The 22,888-nt window shown below is 43.9% G+C and overlaps 1 protein-coding gene across 1 annotated transcript in view; it reads left to right on the forward strand.

The window, feature by feature from the left end:
• Window positions 1–22,888, forward strand: part of abcc4 (ATP binding cassette subfamily C member 4 (PEL blood group)) — a 443,243-nt gene that overhangs the window by 317,344 nt on the left and 103,011 nt on the right. The window contains exons 20-21 of the mRNA XM_070892652.1: window positions 12,823–12,973; window positions 14,510–14,629. Coding sequence (XP_070748753.1) covers window positions 12,823–12,973; window positions 14,510–14,629 — 271 coding nt within the window. The remainder of the gene's footprint in view (window positions 1–12,822; window positions 12,974–14,509; window positions 14,630–22,888) is intronic.

A 22,888-nucleotide genomic window follows, 5' to 3' on the forward strand; every position in this document is an offset into this window, starting at 1 on the left:
AGTGCTCCAGGTGTGGCTTTGCACAGCTGCAGCATAACTTCTGCCCCTTGTATTCTCGTCCTCTAGCTATAAAGGTCAGCATTCCATTAGCCTTTTTTATTATTTTCTGCATCTGTTCATGGCATTTTAATGATCTATGTCTCTCTGGACCTCCACTGTTTTTAGCTTTTCACTATTTAGAAAGTGCCGTGTTCTATCCTTTTTTGGTCCAAAGTGGATGATCTCACATTTGCCAACATTGAAATCCATTTGCCACAATTTTATCCATTCACTTAATCTGTTGATATCCCTACACTGCATACAATGCCACCTCTTTGTGCCATCGGCAAATTTGGATATATGACTTTCTATGCCATCATCTAAGTCATTAATAAATACCATAAATAGTTGAGGCCCTAACACTGATCTCTGCGGGACACCACTAGTCACATGCCATCAATTTCAGTACCTACCCCTTATCCCTGCTGCCTGTCTCCTGCCTCTCAGCCAATTTCCTAATCAGTTCAATAATTTGCCCTCAATTCCGTGGGTTTCTACCTGAGTTAACAGTCTCTTATACACTCTAGTAATTTCCTGGCAGCAGATGTTAGTCTAATTGGTCTAATTCCCCGGTTTCCCTCCCTTGCCATTCCTAAATAGTGGAGTGACGTGTGCAATTTTCCAATCTAAAGGGACAGTTCCTGAATCAAGAGAACTTTGGAAGATTATAGTTAGGGCATCTGCAATGTGCTCCCCTACTTCCTTTAAAACCCTGGGATGGAAGCTATCTTAAAGGTGGTGCAGTGAAGGTTCACTCGATTGATCCCTGGGATGAGAGGGTTGTCCTCTGAGGAGAGATTGAGCAGATTGGGCCTATACTCTCTGGAGTTTAGAAGAATGAGAGGTGATCTCATTGAAACATACAAGATACTGAGGGAAATTGAATGGGTAGATGCAGGGAGGATGTTTCCCCTGGCTGGGGAGTCTAGAACCAGGGGTCACAGTCACAGGGTAAGGGGTCGGCCATTTAGGACTGAGATGAGGAGGCATTTCTTCAGTCAGTGGGTTGTAAATCTTTGGAATTCTCTGCCCCAGAGGGCTGGATGCTGAATCGTTGTGTATTCAAGGCTGAGATCGATAGGGGAATGAGGGGATGTGGGTATCGGGCGGGAAAGTGGAGTTGAGGTAGAAGATCAGCCGTGATCTTATTGAATGGTGGAGTAGGCTTGAGGGGCTATATATGGCTTACTTCTGATCCCAGTTCTTATGAATAGTGGAAATTTATCAGACTTGGGAGAGTTATGGAATGCAACAAAAGGATACAAAGAAAGTAATTGGACATCATCTACATAATAGTGGCGAGTTGCAGATGCCAATCGGGCATCCTGATCGTCTCCTTGGACGTCAACATAGCCCTGCGTGTAAATCCTGGAATGGGGGCGTTGGGTGGAGGCAAACGGGAGGGCCAGCTACGGCCCACAGTATTGGTGAGGAGCCAAAAGGATAACTTCCTGTACTGCTAGTTAATCCACAGTACACCTGGAAAAACTGAGTGGAACGTGTTGGGTCCATGTTTTGCCCAGTTTCTGCCGAATTTGTCATCTGTGTCCTAAAACAAGCATTGGCCCTTGATTAGCATATTCAGTGCACCCTCATTCTGCAATGAAATACAACATAATAAAGGGCTGTTCAGAAATGAAATGAGAATTACTTTCTCACATTAAACATTTCATGAAATTATCTACATCCAGATTTGATTATTTTGAGCATGTTGAGTTGTGGCGTCGGTGAACACAGGGTAATAAGTACTTCTGTACTTATTTTTAATATTGGGGTTTCGTCCATGTGGAGAATTTGGTTGAGTGACTCCGTGCTAAATTCAAAAGTGTTAACAGTTGCAGGATGATTGTGAACCTTTTCACGGTGCAAACCCAACTCAGGAGCAGCAAGGCAGCATTACAGAGGTCCAACAAAAAACCCGGGACCTAAAGAACAGGTGGTGTATGGAGAAAGCACAGGAGATACAGCAGCTGGCCGACAGCCATGATGTGCGAGGATTCATCGCAGTCAAGGCCACCTACGGTCCAAACTCCCAAGGCCCCACCCCACTGCTGGCCAAGAATGTGGCAACACTCACCAAGGACACCGAGGCAGTCAGGGCCCGCTGGAAGGAGCACTTCGAGGATCTCCTCAACCGAGACTCTGCCTTTGAATCGAGTGTCCTCGACTCCATCCCGCAGCATGCAACCCGCCACCAACTCGGTAAAACTCCAGCCCTGCACGAGGTAGAAAAAGCCATAAGGCAGCTTAAGAACAAGAAGGCTACGGGAGCGGATGGAATCCCCGCTGAGGCACTAAAGTATGGCGTAGAGGCACTACTGGCGCGAATACATGACCTCATCTCTCATCTGGAGGGAGGAGAGCATGCCGGGAGATCTCAGAGATGCAGTGATCGTGACCATCTTTAAAAAGGGGGACAAGTCCGACTGCGGCAACTACAGAGGAATCTCCCTGTTATCAGCCACTGGGAAAGTTGTCGCTAGAGTTCTCCTCAACCGTCTTCTCCCTGTGGCCGAGGAGCTCCTCCCGGGGTCACAGTGCGGATTTCATCCCCTATGGGTTACAACGGACATGATTTTTGCAGCGCGACAGCTGCAAGAAAAATGCAGGGAACAGCACCAACCCTTGTACATGGTCTTCTTTGACCTTACAAAGGCCTTTGACACTGTCAACTGTGAGGATCTGTGGAGCTGCCTCCTCCATGTTTCGGCTGCCCCCAAAAGTTCATCACCATCCTCCGCCTGTTCCACGACGACATGCAGGCCATGATCCTTGCCAACGGATCCATCACAGACCCAATCCACGTCCGGAACGGGGTCAAACAGAGCTGCATCATTGCCCCAACCCTCTTCTCAAGCTTCCTCGCCGCCATGCTCCACCTCACAGCCAACAAGCTCCCCGCTGGAGTGGAATTAAACTACAGAACCAGTGGGAAGCTGTTCAACCTACGCCGCCTCCAGGCCAGATCCAAGACCACCCCAACCTCTGTCGTCGAGCTACAGTATGTGGACGACGCCTGCGTCTGCGCACATACAGAGGCTGAACTCCAGGATATAGTCGACGTAGTTACTGAGGCTTATGAAAGCATGGGCCTTACGCTAAACATGCGTAAGACAAAGGTCCTCCACCTGCCTGTCTTCGCCGCACAGCACTGCCCCCGAGTCATCAAGATCTACGGCGCGGCCCTGGACAACGTGGACCATTTCCCATACCTCGGGAGCCTCTTATCAACAAGGGCAGACATTGGCAACGAGATTCAACACCGCCTCCAGTGCAGCCTTCGGCCGTCTAAGGAAAAGAGTGTTCGAAGACTAGGCCCTCAAATCTGCCACCAAGCTCTTGGTCTACAGGGCTGTAGTAATAACCGCCCTCCTGTATGGTTCTTACATGGACCATGTACAGTAGACACCTCAAGTCGCTGGAGAAATGCCACCAACGATGTCTCTGCAAGATCCTGCAAATCCCCTGGGAAGACAGACGCATCAAAATTAGCGTCCTTGTCCAGACCAACATCCCCTGCATTGAAGCACTGACCACACTTGATCAGCTCCGCTGGACAGGTCACATTGTTCACATGCCTGACACAAGACTCCCAAAGCAAGTGCTCTACTTGGAACTCCTTCACGGCAAACGAGCCAAAAGTGGGCAGAAGAAACGTTACAAGGATACCCCAAAAGCCTCCCTGATAAAGAGCAACATCCCCACCAACACCTGGGGGTCCCTGGCCAAAGACCGCCCTAAGTGGAAGAAATGCATCCGGGAGGGCGCTGAGCACCTCGAGTCTCATCGCCGAGAGCATGCAGAAACCAAGCGCAGGCAGCGGAAGGAGCGTGCGGCAAACCAGTCCCAACTACCCTTCCCTCAACCACTATCTGTCCCACCTGTGACTGGGACTGTGAACAGTCCAATACGAGAAGCACTCACCTAAGAACTCATTTTTAGAGTGGAAGCAAGTCTTCCTCAATGGCGAGGGACTGCCTATGATGATGAAATTCAAAAGTGTTAACAGTTACAGGATGATTGTGAACCTTTTCATGGTATTTAGGGTCCAAGCAGGTCTCAATAACTGGTTTTGAATCTAGTCCAGTGGTGGGCTGAATACGGTCCGGGGGCCATATCCAGCCCACCAGGTCATTCTACCCGGCCTGCTGGATGGGGCAGGAATAGAACACGAGCCGGAGCTTGAGCTGCACATTCGTCTATCCACTTTCCCTTCTCGGGTCAGAGACAGACCCAAACTGCAGCCAAGGAAAAACCATGGTAATACTTAATTCAAATTAATAATTTGAAAAGCGATTCTTCCTGGCCCGATCTTAAAAGGATCCGTTGCATAATTCTGGGCCCCAATAGCGGATGTGCGTACCCAGAATGCACTGCGTACTCGAATATGCCCAATACATTTGTGAGCAGAGTCATGGCTGCTCATCTCCACAAATCTTTTACTGAAGAAAGTGACCGGGGCTGCATCTCCTTTCCCAGTACCCAGAATACAATGGCTGGGGAGTTCTCATCTGGCACCAATTGGGACGGCAATAGTAATCTTTGCAAAGGGACAAAAGGATGACTGAGGTGGGAAATTGATGCTGTAAAGAGGGTACAGTTCTATTTCACAGCACTAATTTACAGAGACCAGAAAATACCACAACATTTTCAACTTTTATCTTTAATTGATTTCTAAGCAGTATCGAGTACATGTTGTGTGTATAAGATAGCATCTGACAATATCTGAATTTATGTTCATGTAATTATTTTAGCACGCGGTCCCTTTACATTTGCTGTGTGGCCGGCCAGTGTGCAGCTGCCCATGCGCAGTATCTTCCAGCGGCAGGAGCTGAGGATCAGCCGACGTGATTGGTGCATCACTGGTGGGCCGCCCTCAACAGCTCACCAAAACTTAAGTGGCCCTCCAGCCCAAATAATTGCCCATCCCTGATCTAGCCGATGCTTTCTATCTGTCAGCCATAATTGACCTAAGCAAGCCAAATATTCAGTAGCCATGGCTTCACTGAATAAAACTGCCTGCAATTCAGCAAAAGTTTGGACTAAATTGGTAGTCCTGCTTAGAAAAAAGATAAGGGTGGCTGGTATTGGAATTAAAAACTGCTCACAGTCCGGTGTAGTCAGGAGTTCCCTTCTGAGGCTGAAGACCCATTATTACATGGAGGAAAGGGATATTTACTCTGCATCTGTTTGTAGTATATGGACCTGGGAATAATAAATGTCAGCATTGAGGGCCTGTAATGGTAGTATTGATGGTTCTCACCTAGATGGAAAAGATTTTTTACTTGAAAAACATGTAATTCAGTGGGGCTGTTAATTGTCAGCATAGAACATTTCTGAGATTCTATATTAAAGTAATCTCCTTGATCTCCTGCTAACATGCACAACTCCAGAATGTACAGCCCTATGTAGATGATTGACTGAACAGAGCTCAAGGTGGGGCAAACACAAGGTTCAACACATTCATGTGGCCTTTTGGAAGCTGGGGTTTCTGCTGCTTTTACACTTGTACTTGTTTAGTTTGAATTCCTGGAGACTAGCCTTCATGTGCTATTTTCCTGTATTTGCATTCAATCTATGATTCTGCCACTGGGATAAACTTAGTGCAAACACAAGGAGCCAGTTTGTCAATGCCAGCCTCCAGGAATCTCAACTAAATGAGTAACTGTGTAAATACAGCTTTAAATACCAAATAATCACAACTGGATCCAGAGTTCGTAGGTATCCATTTTAAGACTTCTTGAGTAATTCTTGCATCATTTTTATTTATTCCTTGGAACAAGAATAGAGAATATAGGTGGAAAGATAGCCTGATATCGGCAATGACTTTCATGGTGCAGGATGCATGTCTCTTGTCTAAAACCTTCCAATGTTCCACAAAATATATGAATGTGTGATTTATAGCACTATGTTCTGTGATAACTATTAATGCAGCAGAGGTTACATTTGGTGTGCAGAAATAGATACTGTTGTCAAACCAGAATTCAGAATTAATAAAATATTGGTATTAGTATAATAAGACCTTTTTAGTATTTAATACATTCATAAATCTTGAGCTGTCATACATCGTCATGACTCCTAGACAGTAAATTAAGCAGTCAGCACATAATGGCTCCATGTTAGTTAAAACAGAACTGATGATGCCCTGAGGATGGCTGAAATCAGAGTGCAGGATTAGGAAATGCCAATCTCTCTGACAATCTCAAGATATTTAAGAACCTTTAGCTAAGATTTGCAATAAGCAGTAGACTAAATATAAAAATAGTTGTACGAAATTCATGATTGATCTGTAGTTTTTGTTCATTGAGTTAATATTTAAGTTCCTTAAGCTATCAAGAGAGTTGGTACATTAAGTTGTAATTCACAGTAGAAAACCTTTTATTCAGTCTATTCAAGAGTAAGGTCATTTTGTGAAAAGTTAAGTATACATCATTGTCCTTTTAATACCTGAGGATAAAAAAATAACAATGCATAATGGTCTTGTTTCTTGCCAGGGGCAAATCTACAGCATTAGCAGATGCTAGAAAGTCTAAGAATGATTAGACTAACAGTAAGAAATATGCCTGGTAATAAAATCTGGCATGTTGAGGTTTTATGAATGAACAATAATAGTACCTGTCATTAAAGTTCACTTAATTTTTTTTCTCCTCCTTGACATTTGAAACTTGGTTTCAGGATCACACCCTTATGGTTTTCATCAATAACGTGAGCTGTACTTTGTAGTTCAGTGTTACCTCGATTATCTGTGTTTCCATTATCCGCATTCTTCCTTGCCTATGAAAATGTTTATGGGGGTCAATTGAGAAGCATACACATTGTAGGGAGGAGGGAGAGACACTGATTAGCGGGCATCGGAGAGTGAAGAACTTCTCGCTAACACTCTGCATATTGGTGTCACTGCAGGTGAAAATATGGTTTCAATTATAAAGTTGCTAATAGTCTGTGGCTAAATGTCTATTACTAATCAGTGGTTTTACTTGCTACATTCCCAGCAAGATTAACTGATCTGTGCTTACATCTGAATACCACCTGCCCCATGTCCTAATGCTCGGGAGGAAATTACCAGCTAGTACAGTAACCAGTAAATGGTACATTAAACATGTGCTCTGCTCACTTGCATTCAAATATTTACAGCAACTTTTACTTGTATAGTGCCTTTCACAAAATAAATAACCGAAGACACTACAAGAGATCAGAGGACACGGAGCAGGATATCGGAGAGAAATTAAGGGAGATGATGAATGGTGCAGTTGAGAAAGCAGGTTTTTGAGGAGGCTTCTGACGGGGAAGATATAGATGGTAAGACTAGGAGTTCAGGAAGATAATTCAGAGTCCCAAGCTCTTCCACCAACTGTGCGGCAGAGGAAAGGAGGGGGTGCAAAAACAGCGAACAAGCCCAGGGCCAGGAAAAAATACGTTGGAAAATTCTGCTCCAGGAGACCAATTGTTAGCTATAACGACACTTACCTGCTATATGATGCAACCTCTGCCCCAATCAAGAAGCAGTCCAGCTCCCTCCTTGAAGGTATAGAGAGAGTCAGCATCCACCATACCAGCCAGCAATATGTTCCAGAGGCTCACTACTGTCGGGGGAAAGAATAATTTCCTCACATCCAGTTTATTTCTACGCTTGCATAGTTTAAACTCTGTCCCCTGGTCCTCCCCAATCTGTAATACTGGAATATCCAGGCCGAATTATTTTATAGACCTCAACAGGTCACCTTTATGTCTATGCTACTTTAAAGTAAATAGACCAAGGTCCTTGAGCCTATCTGAGTAGCTGTTGTGCTTTAAGCTAGGAATCAATCTTGTAGCTCTCCTCTGGAACTTTTCCAAGGCCATTATATCACCACCATGTGGGGGGACACAGTACCTCCGATTCATTGGTCATGAACCTTCAGTGATCTGTGCACAATAACACCTAGATCTTTATCTCTCTCAGCTCCTTTCAGTATTGTTCCCTGTAAAGGATACGTGTATTCCGTGTTGGCCCAAACAACATGCATGACACTACATTTATCCAAATTAACTGCGATTTGACATTGTATAGCCTACTCCCCGAGAACATTTAAATGTTTTGGATTTGATTGCAGTCCTACTGTTTTAATCTTTGCACAGAGTTTTGTGTCCTCTCCGAACTTACTTAACCATACTCCCAACACCACTGTTTGTGCCATTTGTAAAGAAAGTGCACAGTAGCTGGCCTAGGATCGATCCCTGGGGGCCATCACTAATGATGTATCTCCAGGCTGTTCTGTTAACTACAACTTGTTGGCTGAGGGATTAGAGCCAATTCCTAATCCAGCGTTTCAAATTTCTACTGATAGCACAAGATTCTACTTGTGAAGTAACCTAGCGTGAATGACTTTATCAAAGGCTTTCTGAGAGTGCAGGTAGAGAATGTCGACTGGATTTGCCTCACCACTACCCTGAGGTCAGTTGAAAAATGTCAACAACAACATTATCTGAATGGTGACAGATTAGGAAAAGGGGAGGTGCAACGAGACCTGGGTGTCATGGTACATCAGTCATTGAAAGTTGGCATGCAGGTACAGCAGGCGGTGAAGAAGGCAAATGGCATGTTGGCCTTCATAGCGAGAGGATTTGAGTATAGGAGCAGGGAGGTCTTACTGCAGTTGTACAGGGCCTTGGTGAGGCCACACCTTGAATATTGTGTGCAGTTTTGGTCCCCTAATCTGAGGAAGGACATTCTTGCTATTGAGGGAGTACAGCGAAGGTTCATCAGATTGATTCCTGGGATGGCAGGACTGACATATGAGGAGAGACTGGATCAACTGGGCTTGTATCCACTGGAGTTTAGAAGAATGAGAGGAGATCTCATAGAAACATATAAAATTCTGGCGGGATTGGACAGGTTAGAGGCAGGAGGAATGTTCCCGTTGCTGGGGAGTTCGAGAACCAAGGATCACAGTCTAAGAATAAGGGATAAGCCGTTTAGGACCGAGATGAGGGGAAACTTCTTTACTCAGAGTGGTTAACCTGTGGAATTCTCTACCGCAGAGAGTTGTTGAGGCCAGTTCGTTAGATATATTCAAAAGGGAATTAGATGTGGCCCTTACGGCCAAAGGGATCAAGGGGTATGGAGAGAAAGCAGGAAAGGGGTACTGAGGTTGAATGATCAGCCATGATCTTACTGAATGGCGGTGCAGACTCGAAGGGCCGAATGGCCTGCTCCTGCACCTAATTTCTATGTTTCTAGTCACGTCCTCAAAAAAAAACTAATCAAATTTGTACAGTATTTCCTATTTTTTTGGAAGCGGTGTTATGAATTTCTGCTGGGCCCTTCCCTTTCCCAGTGATCATATAGGGCATCTCTTCCCATCCCTTCTAGCCTCTTCCCAATAATGGATGTCAGGCTGATAGGCCTGTAGTTCCCTGGCTCTGATTTGCCCCTATTTTGAAAATAGGAACTATATGAGCTAGTTTCCAGTCTAATGAAACCGTCCCTGACTCTATTGAACTATAGAAGATTTGGGCAAGAGGCTCGCAGAGCCCTGTCCTATCTCTTCAATCATTTCTTTAGTCAGCTGCGTATCATGATATAAATACCTCCCCCACCCCGCTTGGGGAACTAACAACATCGTTGGACACATGAAAATATTTGCCGTCAGGTTAAGGAAACCAATTCCCCTACATTTCCACTGACACAATTCCATGTCTGAATCCCTCCAATCCGCTTTCCATCCCTACCACAGGACCAAAACGGTTCTCATCGAAGTCACAAATGTCATCCTTTGTGACTGTCACAAAGGCAAGCTATCGCTCCTCATCCTCCTGGACTTGTCTGCAGCCTTTGACACGGTTGACTACTCCATCCTTCTCCAATGCCTCTCCACCATCGTCCAGCTGGGAGGGACTGCACGCGCCTGGTTCTATTCTTATCCGTCTAATCGTAGTCAGAGAATCACCTGCAACGGCTTCTCTTCCCACTCCCGCATCGTTACCTCTGGTTTTTCCCCAGGGATCTATCTACATGTTGCCCCTTGGCGCCATCATCAGAAAACAGCATCAGTTTCCACATGCACGCTGACCACACCCAGCTCTACCTCTCCACCACTTCTCTCGACCCCTCCAGTCTCTAAATTGTCAGACTGCTTGTCCAACACTCTGGGTGAGCAGAAATTTTCCCCAATTGAATATTGGGAAGACCGGTGCCATTATTTTTGGTCCCCGTCACAAACTCCATTCCCTAGCCACTGACTCCATCCCTCGCCCCAGCATCTGAGATAAACCTAAGCTGTTCACAACCTTGGTGTCTTATTTGACCACATATCCACAGGAAAACTAAGACCGCCAATTTCCACCTCCGTAACATCACCTGTTGAGGATGTAACTAGTAGAGTGGACAAGGGAGAACCAGTGGATGTGGTGTATTTTGACTTTCAAAAGGCTTTTGACAAGGTCCCACACAAGAGATTGGTGTGCAAAATCAAAGCACATGGTATTTGGGGTAATGTACTGACGTGGAAAGAGAACTGGTTAGCAGACAGGAAGCAGAGAGTCGGGATAAACGGCTCCTTTTCAGAATGGCAGGCAGTGACTAGTGGAGTGCCGCAGGGCTCAGTGCTGGGACCCCAGCTATTTACAATATACATTAATTATTTAGATGAGGGAATTGAGTGTAATATCTCCAAGTTTGCAGATGACACTAAACTGGGTGGCGGTGTGAGTTATGGGGAGGACGCTAAGAGGCTGCAGGGTGACTTGGACAGGTTAGGTGAGTGGGCAAATACATGGCAGATGCAGTATAATGTGGATAAATGTGAGGTTATCCACTTTGTGGGCAAAAACACGAAGGCAGAATATTATCTGAATGGCGGCAGACTAGGAAAAGGGGAGGTGCAATGAGACCTGGGTGTCATGGTTCATCAGTCACTGAAAGTGGGCATGCAGGTACAGCAGGCGGTGAAGAAGGCAAATGGTATGTTGGCCTTCATAGCTAGGGGATTTGAGTATAGGAGCAGGGAGGTCTTACTGCAGTTGTACAGGGCCTTGGTGAGGCCTCACCTGGAATATTGTGTTCAGTTTTGGTCTCCTAATCTGAGGAAGGATGTTCTTGCTATTGAGGGAGTGCAGCGAAGATTCACCAGACTGATTCCAGGGATGGCTGGACTGACGTATGAGGAGAGACTGGATCAACTGGGCCTTTATACACTGGAGTTTAGAAGGATGAGAGGGGTTCTCATAGAAGCATATAAGATTCTGACGGGACTGGACAGGCTAGAATAGGGAAGAATGTTCCCGATGTTGGGAAAGTCCAGAACCTGGGGACCCAGTCTTAGGATAAGGGGTAGATCATTTAGGACTGAGATGAGGAGAAACTTCTTCACTCAGAGAGTTGTTAACCTGTGGAATTCCCTGCCGCAGAGAGTCGGATATATTCAAGAGGGAGTTAGATATGGCCCTTACAGCTAAAGGGATCAAGGGGTATGGAGAGAAAGCAGGAAAGGAGTACTAAGGGAATGATCAGCCATGATCTTATTGAATGGCGGTGCAGGCTCGAAGGGCCGAACGGCCTACTCCTGCACCTATTTTCTATGTTTCTATGTCTCCATGTCTCCGCCCTTGTCTCAGCTCATCCGCTGCTGAAACCCTCATCCATGCCTTTGTTACCTCCAGACTTGACTATTCCAATGCACTCCTGGCTGGCCTCCCACATTCTACTCTATGTAAACTAGACGTAATCAAAAACTCGGCTGCCCATGTCCTAACTCGCACCAAGTCCCGCTCACCCGTCACCCCCTGTACTCGCTGACCTACAGTGGCTCCCAGTTAAGCAACGCCTCGATTTCAAAATTCTCATCCTTGTTTACAAATCCCTCCACTGCTTTGCCCCTCCCTATCTCTGTAATCTCCTCCAGCCCCACAGCCCTACTGCCAGAGTTATCTGCGCTCCTCTAATTCTGCCCTCCTGCACATCCCTGATTATAATCGCTCAACCATCGGTGGCCGTGCCTTCTGTTGCCTAGGCCCCAAGCTCTGGAACACCCTCCATAAACCTCTCCGCCTCTCTACCCTCCTTGAAGACGCTCCTTAAAACATACCTCTTGTCACCTGCCTTAATTTCTCCTTATGCGGCTCGGTGTCAAATTTTTATCTCATAACACTCCTGTGAAGCACCTTGGGGCGTTTCACTACATTAAAGGTGCTATATAAATACAAGTGGTTGTTGTTGACACCAACTGGGTTTTCTCATTACACAGCAAAACCCAGCTCAAATGGTACTTGACTTGAAATGAAATGAGGGGGTGGGGCAGTGTGAAGAATTACAGGCATCTAGCACAGATCTGTCAATGTTTCTTTACTTAAAACTATTTTTTCACCTACAGTAGTGCTAATCTGAATGCACAGCTACCATCCGCAGCGATTGTTCCAGACGGGACGTGAGACCCAATACCATCACAGTGTAGGCCCTGGGTTCTGTCGGTAGTATTGTATAGCCGGGCATCAATCAGTTTGTGATAAAATAGGTAATTACTGTATTGTAGTTTTACTTGACTTTAAATGAACAGGATGAATAGTATTTAAAAATTGGGAACACTTCAAAATTAAAATTATAAATAATTTTCTTTAAAAAATTGAAAAGAAAGGAGATGAAAGGCGAATGAAATATTCAAAAGCAGCTCTGCTCCTGTTAACAGCGAATCAGTGCGTCCTTATTGTGGTGGACCACTGATTATCTTCCAGTCAGAGTACCACTGTATTGTAATTTAACGGGTTGTTCATGAGATAGTAACTGTAAATGCTTTTTTTTTTTAAAAGACTTTTCTGCAGATCTTGGGTGTGATAGCTGTGGCAGTATCTGTCATTCCTTGGATACTTCTTCCAATCACTCCACTTGTCATTGTGTTCTTTTTCCTCCGGCGCTATTTCTTGGAAACATCACGTGACATTAAACGCATGGAATCAACCAGTAAGTAGAACGCTGAAAATGTAATTACAGGCCGTGACTTTTTTAACTGTGTTCAGGATAGCTTTTTTATGTTAACAAGGGGAGGGAAGAGGCTAAATGGAATGGGAGAAGGGAGGACAAGGTTGCAGAGGAAGGTGGAGTAGAGGGGAAAGGAGATGACATTGTCATGCTTTTTTACATCTTCCAATGTTGGTCGCTGCAAGAAAGAAAAAAAAAGACTTGCATTTATATAGCGCCTTTCACAACCGCCGGATGTCTCAAAGCCCTTTACAGTCAATAAAGTATTTTTTTTTGGAGTGTAGTCACTGTTGTAATGTGGAAAACGCGGCAGCCAACTTGCACACTGCAAGCTCCCACAAACAGCATTGTGATAATGACCAGATAATCTATTTTTGTTATGTTGATTGAGGGATAAATATTGGCCCCAGGACACCGGGGATAACTCCCCTGCTCTTCTTCAAAACAATGCCACAAGATCTTTTACGTCCACCTGAGAGAGCAAACGCGGCCTCGATTTAACGTCTCATCTGAAAGATGGCCCCTCTGACAGTGCAGCTCTCCCTCAACACTGCATTGGAGTGTCAGCCTAGATTTATGTGCTCAAGTCCCTGGAGTGGGACTTGGATCCACAACCTGCTGACTCCAGTTTTGATCACTATCTTTGAGCCAGTAGTGGATAGTTTCAGCTTGTTTCAATTAAATTTACCTGTGTGTTTTTTTTACATTAATCATGAAGCATATTTTTTAAAAAGAGGACTCCAGTTGTTTTTACAGAACTTTAAAAAGAAATGCCATGTGTTTTTTGGGTGGGGTTCTAGTTGTCTTAATTATATCGACTGTAGGTAACCCTGTCACATAATGTTCAAAGTGTAATACTTCTGGAATGTTCTGACCACACTGTTTAATATACAATAGATGATGATCTCTCATTGGATCTTCAGGGTCTAGTAGTGATATCCCTGCCGGAGTTTCCTGGCTGGCACGAGAGGACTCCCTCTTGATGACAGTAATAGTCAACCGTGCATCTCTCAACCCGACCCAGAAAATGAGTTTGGGCTGGGACTGGGATGAACATGGATGAGTGGGTGGAAATACTATATTGCCCCCCCCCCCCGCCGAAACACTGCCCCCTCCCCGCCAAACCTCCGCCACCCCCTTTTGGCAAACCAGGCTCTCTCTTACCCCTCCCCCCCCCTCAACAAATCCCTGCGCCCCTCCCACTTCACTGCCAAACCTCTGCCCTCCACTCTTTTTCTATTCCCCCCCCCCCACACACCAAAACTCTGCCACCCTAGTCAAACCTTTAACCCCCCCCGCCTCTGCCGTGGTCACAAAAGCAAACATGAATGCAAAATGTTTCTGTAGCAAGTTAACTTGGCACACAAGTTTGATGAAAAGTCACGATAACAAAGTATACAACCAAGCCAAGATTTTAAATATATTGCCAGTCATTAGGCTGATGCTTGTTTTTTTATAAATATAACAATAGTTAAAATTACCATGGAAAAGTATTGAAATATATGTTGTTTAATTCAGCTCGAAGCCCAGCGTTCTCCCATCTATCTACATCCCTTCAAGGTCTTTGGACTATTCGTGCCACAAAATCAGAGCAACAGTTTCAAGCAAAATTTGATGAACATCAAGACCTTCATTCAGGTGAAATGCTTCATATGATTCTTACTGTTTTCCCAACTCCTCAATAATTTACATGCAATCTTGAAAATCCTTTAAAAGGCAAAGAAAAATAAAATTTAAGAGCTGTTTCACCTTAAATATTGGATTGTAAAACTTGAAAAGCAGTTTATCTCAGTGGGTGATAAGAATGGAGCTCGTCAGTACCTCAGGTTTACCTGGTTATTTCCTGCTCTTGTTCAGTATCTAGTGACTGACCCCTGCTGCAAGTGCAAGTGGGTTATGTTGTGATGCCCAACATAGAATAGGTGTCCCAACGGTCACTTTTAGGACTTGTGCACGATAGCCATTTGGGCAAGGTGCTAGATGTGCTCATGATCTGTGGAAGCTACACTCCACAAAGGGGTCTAGCCTTTAGCATAGCCAGGAACATAGAGAAAAATGGAAAGGAAAGAGTGGGGAAAGTTCTGCACATTGGATACTTCATGTGTGCACTTATGGATCTGAAGCAGCAATGATGTATTTAATTCTGGAGAACATTTGTCTTCAAACCCTGTTGTAATTGAGTGATTTGTACGTGGAGTTAGATATAAACTTGACCCAACATATTTTAGTCAAATGACAGCTGAGTGAGGAAAGCTTGACTGATAGTATACCACCGAGAGTACTGCGTACAGTTTTGGTCTCCGTATTTAAGGAGGGATATAGTTGTTTTGGAAGCAGTTCAGAGAAGGTTCACCAGATTGATTCGTGAGATGAAGAGGTTGTCTTATGAAGAAAGGTTGAGCAGGTTGGGCCTCTACTCATTGGAGTTTAGAAAACTGAGAGGTGATCTTATTGAAACGTATAAGATTCTGAGGGGGCTTGACAGGGTAGATGCAGAGAGGATGTTTCCTCTCGTGGGGTAATCTAGAACTAGGGGCCATAGTCTCAGAATAAGGGGTCGCCCATTCAAAATGGAAATGAGGAGGAATTTCTTCTCAGAGGGTCGTGAATTCTCTGCCCCAGAGAGCTGTGGGGGCTGGGTCTTTGAATAAATTTAAGGCTGAGATAGACAGATTTTTGATTAATAAGGGAGTCAAAGGTTATGGGGAGCAGGCAGGGAAGTGGAGCTGAGTCCATGATCAGATCAGTCATGATCTTATTAAATGGTGGAGCAGGCTCGAGGGGTCAAATGGCCGACTCCTGCTCCTATTTCTTATGTTCTTATGTAGTACAGGCAAGAGCCAAATGCACATAGCATAAGAAAAGTGTTCGAAGCACAAATTCAACTTAAAGGTTATGATGTAGTAGCCATTACAGTGGCCATGCTACAACCTGCTACATGCTTCTTGTTGCAGCCCACTGTTTGGGGATGTATATGCTACCTTTATTCTTTTATTAGACATCACTGCGGGTTTTGCAAGTCTAATGGCTCCATTTTCTTCCCACCTTAAATCTGTGTGATTGCTGCTGAGCATAATTGGGACCTGTATTTTCCAGGCTACAGGGTCTTTAGAAAGGACAGGGAAATTGAGAAAGGAGGAGAAGGATCAATATTGGTAAAAGACACAATTACTGCATTAGAAAGAAGGGCTTTCAGACAGAGGAAATACTAGTAGGCACTGGTAAAGTTAAGGAACAGCAAAGAATGCGAGACTGGTAAGAGTTGTCGACAGCAACCTCGCCATAGTGCAATAGTGGGGATATGTTTGAATACGGAGATCGGAAAAGCATGTAGCAGAAGTTGTGATTTTAATGGGAGATTATCATTTTCACAGACACTAGGGGGCAGAAGTTTCCCCTTCCCTTAAGGCCCGTTATCGGCGGCCGCACCGCGCAGTGGAACGGTCGCCGATTTTTCATGGAATGGCCACCATTTTGAAAATTACCCTCCTGCAGTATCCATCAGAAATAGGAGCAGGAGTCGGCCATTCGGCCCCTCGAGCCTGCTCCACCATTCAATAAGATCATGGCTGATCTGATCATGGACTCAGCTCCACTTCCCTGCCCGCTCCCCATAACCCCTTATCCCCTTATCGCTCAAAAATCTGTCTATCTCCACCTTAAATATATTCAATGACCCAGCCTCCACAGCTCTCTGGGGCAGAGAATTCCACAGATTTACAACCCTCAGAGAAGAAATTCCTCCTCATCTCAGTTTTAAATGGGCGGCCCCTTATTCTGAAACTATGCCCCCTAGTTCTAGATTCCACCATCAGTGGAAACATCCTCTCTGCATCTACCTTGTTTAGACCCCTCATTATCTTATACATTTCAATACCTCTCATTCTTCTGAACTCCAATAAATATAGATCCAACCTACTCAATCTTTCTTCATAAGTCAACCCCTTCATCTCAGGAATCAACCTCGTGAACCTTCTCTGAACTACCTCCAATGCAAGTATATCCCTCAAATAAGGAAGCCAAAACTGTGTGCAGTACTCTTAGATGTGGCCTCGCCAATACCCTGTACAGATGTAGCAGGACTTCTCTGCTTTTATACTCTATCCCGCTTGCAATAAAGGCCAACATTCCATTTGCCTTCCTGATTACTTGCTGTATCTGCATACTAACTTTTTGTGTTTCATGCACAAGGACCCCAGGTCCTTCTGTACTGCAGCATTGTGTAATTTTTCTCCATTTAAATAATAATTTGCTTTTTTATTTTTTCTGCCAAAGTGGATAGCCTCACATTTTCCCACATTATACTCCATCTGCCAAAGTTTTGCCCACTCACTTAGCCTGTCTATATCCCTTTGCAGATTTTTTGTGTCCCCGCATCTTGCTTTCCCACCCATCTTTGTATCATCAGAAAACTTGACTACATTACACTCAGTCCCTTCATCCAAATCATTAATATAGATTGTAAATAGTGGAAGCCCCAGTACCGATCCCTGCGGCACCCCACCAGTTACTGTTTGCTAACTGGAAAATGACCCATTTATCGCAGCTCTCTGTTTTCTGTTAGTTAGCCAATCCTCTATCCATGCTAATATATTACCCCCAACACCATGCACTTTTATCTTGTGCAGTAGCCTTTTATGTGGCACCTTATCGAATGCCTTCTGGAAATCCAAATACACCACATCCACTGGTTTCCCATTATCCATCCTGCTTGTAACATCCTCAAAGAACTCCAGCAAATTTGTCAAACATGATTTCCCTTTCATAAAACCATGCTGACTCTGCTTGACTGCATTATGATTTTCTAAATGTCCTGCTACTACTTCCTTAATAATGGACTTCAGTTTTTTCCCCAATGACAGATGTTAGGCTAACTGGTCTATAGTTTCCTGCTTTCTGTCTCCCTCCTTTCTTAAATAGGGGCGTTACATTTGCGGTTTTCCAATCTGCTGGGACCTCGCTAGAATCCAGGGAATTTTGGTAGATTACAACCAATGCATCCACTATCTCTGCAGCCACTTCTTTTAAGACCCGAGGATGCAGGTCATCAGGTCCAGGGGACGTGTCCACCTTTAGTCCCATTAGTTTGCTAGTACTTTTTCTCTAGTGATGGTGATTGTTTTAAGTTCCCCCCCCGCCCCCCCCCCCCACACACACACACACACTAGCCCCTTGATTATCACTTTTTGTGATGCTTTTAACATCTTCTATCATGAAGACTGATACAAAATATTTGTTCAAAGTCTCTGCCATTTCCCTGTTTCCCATTATTAATTCCACCGTCTCATCCTCTAAAGGACCAAAGATGAGACTTTCCATTGCCATCAATAGCGCCCAAAAATTTGCTTTAACTACTCACTTCCTTTTTATATACCTGTACATTTCTTGCTAGTTTACTCTCATAAACTATCTTCTCCCTCTTTATTATTTTTTAGTCGTCCTTTGCTGGTTTCTAAAAAAAAATTACCAATCTTCTGCTCTTCTTTGCAACATTGCATGCTTTTGTATTCAATTTGATACCATCCTTTACTTCATTTGTTAGCCACGGATGGTTCATCATTCTCAGAGTCTTTCTCACTGGAATATATCTTTGCTGAGAGTTATGAAATATCTCCTTAAATGTTTGCCAGTGGTTATCGACTGTCTTACCCTTTAATCTATTTTCCCAGTTCACTTTAGCCAAGTCTGCCATTATATCTTTGTAATTGCCTTTATTTAAGTTCAGAACACTAGTTTGAGACCTAGCTTTCTCACTCTCAAACTGAATTTGAAATTCTACCATGTTATGATCACTCTTCCCAAGAGGATCCTTTACTATGAGATCATTAATTAATCCCGTCTCATTACACATTACCAGATCTAACATAGCCTGCTCCCTGGTTGGTTCCGCAACTAATTGTTCTAAGAAACCATCCCACATACACCCAATGAACTCTTGTCAAGGCTACCTTTGCCAATTTGATTTGTCCAATCAATACATATTTAAATTTTTTTGAAAGGTGCTTACTTGTGCCATTCTGCCTAAACAAAGCTTAATTTGAAGGGCCACAAATGGGCGCAATTGGCGGAGACTTGCCATGCTCATTAATTTGATCTGGGGGCATGGCTAATCTTGTGGGTGGGGCCGGCTTCCAGCGCGATTTTTTTAAACACTGGCACAAAAATCACAGAAACTAGATTTGTGCTGGACATAACTTATGCTTGAAATTCCTTGATCCTTTGCGCTGGTTTGGCTGATTTCAGGACAATTACTCAGTGCAAACTCTACGCCAAGATGCCCACCTTGCAGGATTACAATGGGAAAAGATTGAAAATTAGATAAATGTATCTATACTTGCCAATTTATTCAGGTTTAAATATCTATATTTATATATTTTGTAGCCAGTTTACAAAATATATAAATATAGATATTTAAACCTGAATAAATTGGCACACGATATGACATATTCCCATAGTTTATACATTAGTTATTGTGTCACTATGTGTAAATCTGCGATGATCTCCAAATATGATTCATTGAACATAGTACTGGGAACAAAGCAACAAGAATGAAATTCTAAATGAGATCCATTTTTCAAAAACATATCCATAACTTTTTTTTTAAAGTAGTGAAATAAATGTAACTTTTGTTATTAATAACCTGTAGCCAGTTATTGGGGAATAATGAACTCTTAATATTTAACAGTAACCTTCCCAACAATTGATAGATAAGCAAGAATTTGAATATGATTCTTATTGGGAGTCTTCAAAGACTAACACTGGCCTTTGCAAAATAGATTTCAGGTCAAATCAGCAATCCCTTCGAGTCCCTTTTAGTTGCGGCAACAAAGGTGAAGTATTACAGAATAGCCCTCAATGCTGGATCAGCAATTCGATAGGGTAGATAGAGGGAAACGATTTCCTCTGGTCGAGGAATCCCGATTGTGGGAAGGCATAATCTTAAAATTAGAGCTAGGCCATTGAGGAGCGAAATGAAGAAACACAAAACATGGTGGCAATCTGGAACTCACTCCCCACAATGCTGTGGATGACGGCCGCGATTTTGGCACCCGCGCACGGCGACTCCAGTGCGGCCGGGGTTGGTGGCATCCTTGGCTCCAGTCCGCCTGTTCACAGCAATCTTCCACGGCTGGGACTTGTTAAGCCCCGCCCTGCAGGATTCCCAACCAATTAATAGGAGCCAGTCTGATGATGTAATTTTATTACGCTTCATCAGCCAGTTTCCTTAAAGGGACCATGCGCACATCGCTTTGACAGTTGTTCTGTCAGTATTCTGCAGCATTGAGGTACTGTAAACACTGACACTCACGGCACAGAGGGACACGGCTGCACCCAAGCTCTCCCATCAGTCCCTCCAGATGCTTATGGAGAGAGTCACAGCACGCAGGGAGGTTCTCTTCCCTTCCAATGGGTGGGAAAGACCTCCCCAGGACACCAATGCAGCCTGGTTGCACGTTGCACAGGAGGGCACAAGCTGGCACAGACCTTTCAATGATCTCAGTAGATCACGAAACATTACTGCAAACCACACTCAACCTCATCCTGCTGTGCCTCTCATCACATCCCCATCACTCTGCCTTCCCTACCCTACTCCTGCACATCCTTACTCACACCAACTTATCTTATGTCCATCCATCCCTCTCTCTACATTATGACATCCCACCCATCCCTCTCATCACCCAACATAACGTTACCCCCCGCAATGGTGATGAATGTGAAAGGAATGGGTTGGACATTGTAGGGGTGCTTTATGGAGCTGGTGTGGGGTGGTGCCAACCTGGTGCATCATGTGGCAGTCAGGGTGTACAGTGTGAAGTGAAGTAAATGTGGCCAAGGTGAGGTCATCCCCAGCCTCCAGAGCAGCAATGTGGTCGGGTGCTGATGCCCTGTGTCCTGCCCACTCCCCATAACCCTTCACTCTCTTATCCTTCAAAAATCTGTCTATCTGCGATGAATTTTGGTGTTGTTGATGGTGCTGCTGGTGTGCCTGGTGATGTTGGGGTTGATTGTGGTGACATTCTGAGGACCAAGGTGAGATTGAGATGACAGAAGCGAGCTGTCAATGGTGAGAGAGGTTGCTCCAAGGAGGTGACAGTGGATAGAGAGTTCACTGCAAACACTTCCAACCTGCATACAGCTCACACGTCTCTTCCAAACCCTCAACCTGCTAACATTGGAAAGTGAACAGCTGTGAAATGGTAGCTTTTATCCCACTTCTGCCGCTGTCAACCAGTCAAAGTGATAGAGAGTCACTGAGAACCCGACTCCACTTACCTGATGTGTTCTCCAAAGGATGGCAAACCCGTCAAAAATTTGGTAAAATTGTAAATGCTGCTTTTAAAATGGAAATGAGGAGGAAGTTCTTCTCTCTGAGCATCGTGAATGTTTGGAATTCTCTACCCCCAGAGAGCTGTGGCGGCTGGGTCATTGAATATATTTAAGGCGGAGATAGACAGATTTTTGAAGGATAAGGGAGTGAAGGGTTATGGGGAGCGTGCAGGAAAGTGGAGTTGAGGCCAAGATCGGATCAGCCATGATCTTATTGAATGGTGGAGCAGGCTCAAGGGGCCAAATGGCCTACTCCTGCTCCTATTTCTTATGTTCTTATGTAATTTACTAAGAATCTGACTAGTGTACATCAATGAAACGAGTAAATTTGTTCTGTATAGTTCATTAAACTCGTTTTTAGTTATTTAAAATCGGGTTACTCTCAGTTGTAAAAAAAAATCTTATTTTTTGTGATTAAACCCAATTTCAACTATGTTAATAAAAATTAGCCTAAATATATCAAGGAATATTTTTTTAATGCAAGAGAGAAAAGATAAGCAATGATGTTCTGAAACACTACCTGATTGCACTGTTTCATGGAAGATTTGTGATTATGCAAATGACTTGTGTGGAAACTTGAACCATAGTTTCACTTTAGAAAACTGGTGCAATTTGCGCCCGGATTGCTGACTGCATCCAAAGCGGAAATTCTATCCCCAAATGTATTTTTGGTTGATATGTTAAAGTCGTGGCTTCTCAGGTTTATGATTTATAGCCCAGCAGAGTTATTTGATTTGGCTCAACGCCTCTTTATTTACAAGAAGCATGTCTTAATCATTCCATGTGCAGTAGCTGCAGTGCTGCATCATTGCTCAACAAAATGTATTATCACCTACAGGTATTTAAAAGTTTAGTACGATGGTGTGTGTGCATATGTGAATACCTGTGTGTGACTGAGTGTGTGTAAATAAATGTTTGTGTAATGTTTGAAATAATTGCATTGGTGATGATTTGTAACTCAAATCTTTTTTTAATGTTGAAAAATATGAACCAAAATTGAGACAATACAGAAACATACATTGTTTGTTTTGGTTCTGATAAATAAACTAAATAAAAAGTGAAAAAAGCCATGGTCTTCAAGCATTAATGCATCTCAAATTTCTCATGTTGGGTTTGGGTGATTCCCCACCTGGGAATGGACGTGCTGCTGTCTGTTATGGATATGTTCCCTTTCGTTGGTTCTGATTTCTATCTTTTCTATAGTTCCAATGGTTATGTTGTAAGAATATAATTGCTGCCATCACTAGTCTTAACTTGTATTCATAGAAAAACTGCTCAGAAAACTCTTCAACTTTCCAGTTGTGTAGCTAATGTGTAGAACTGTCAAATTGCCCACATCTATGAATGTGGGTAATTAGTTTGCTGGCATTAAGAAATTACAGTCTGGTTACCAGCTTCACTTATCACCAGGCATAAACTCAAATTGAAATTGATTGGCTGTGGTGAAACGCATTTGCCTTCAACTATTAATGCAGCTGTGTTTTACGTTAGATGTTGGTGTTCAACAAAATTCTTCCAATTATGTACTTGTTTGACATCACATTTAAGATTGCTTCTTCCTCACCCCAT

Source organism: Pristiophorus japonicus, chromosome 10 (assembly GCF_044704955.1).
Source record: "Pristiophorus japonicus isolate sPriJap1 chromosome 10, sPriJap1.hap1, whole genome shotgun sequence".
Taxonomy (NCBI): Eukaryota; Metazoa; Chordata; class Chondrichthyes; family Pristiophoridae; genus Pristiophorus; species Pristiophorus japonicus.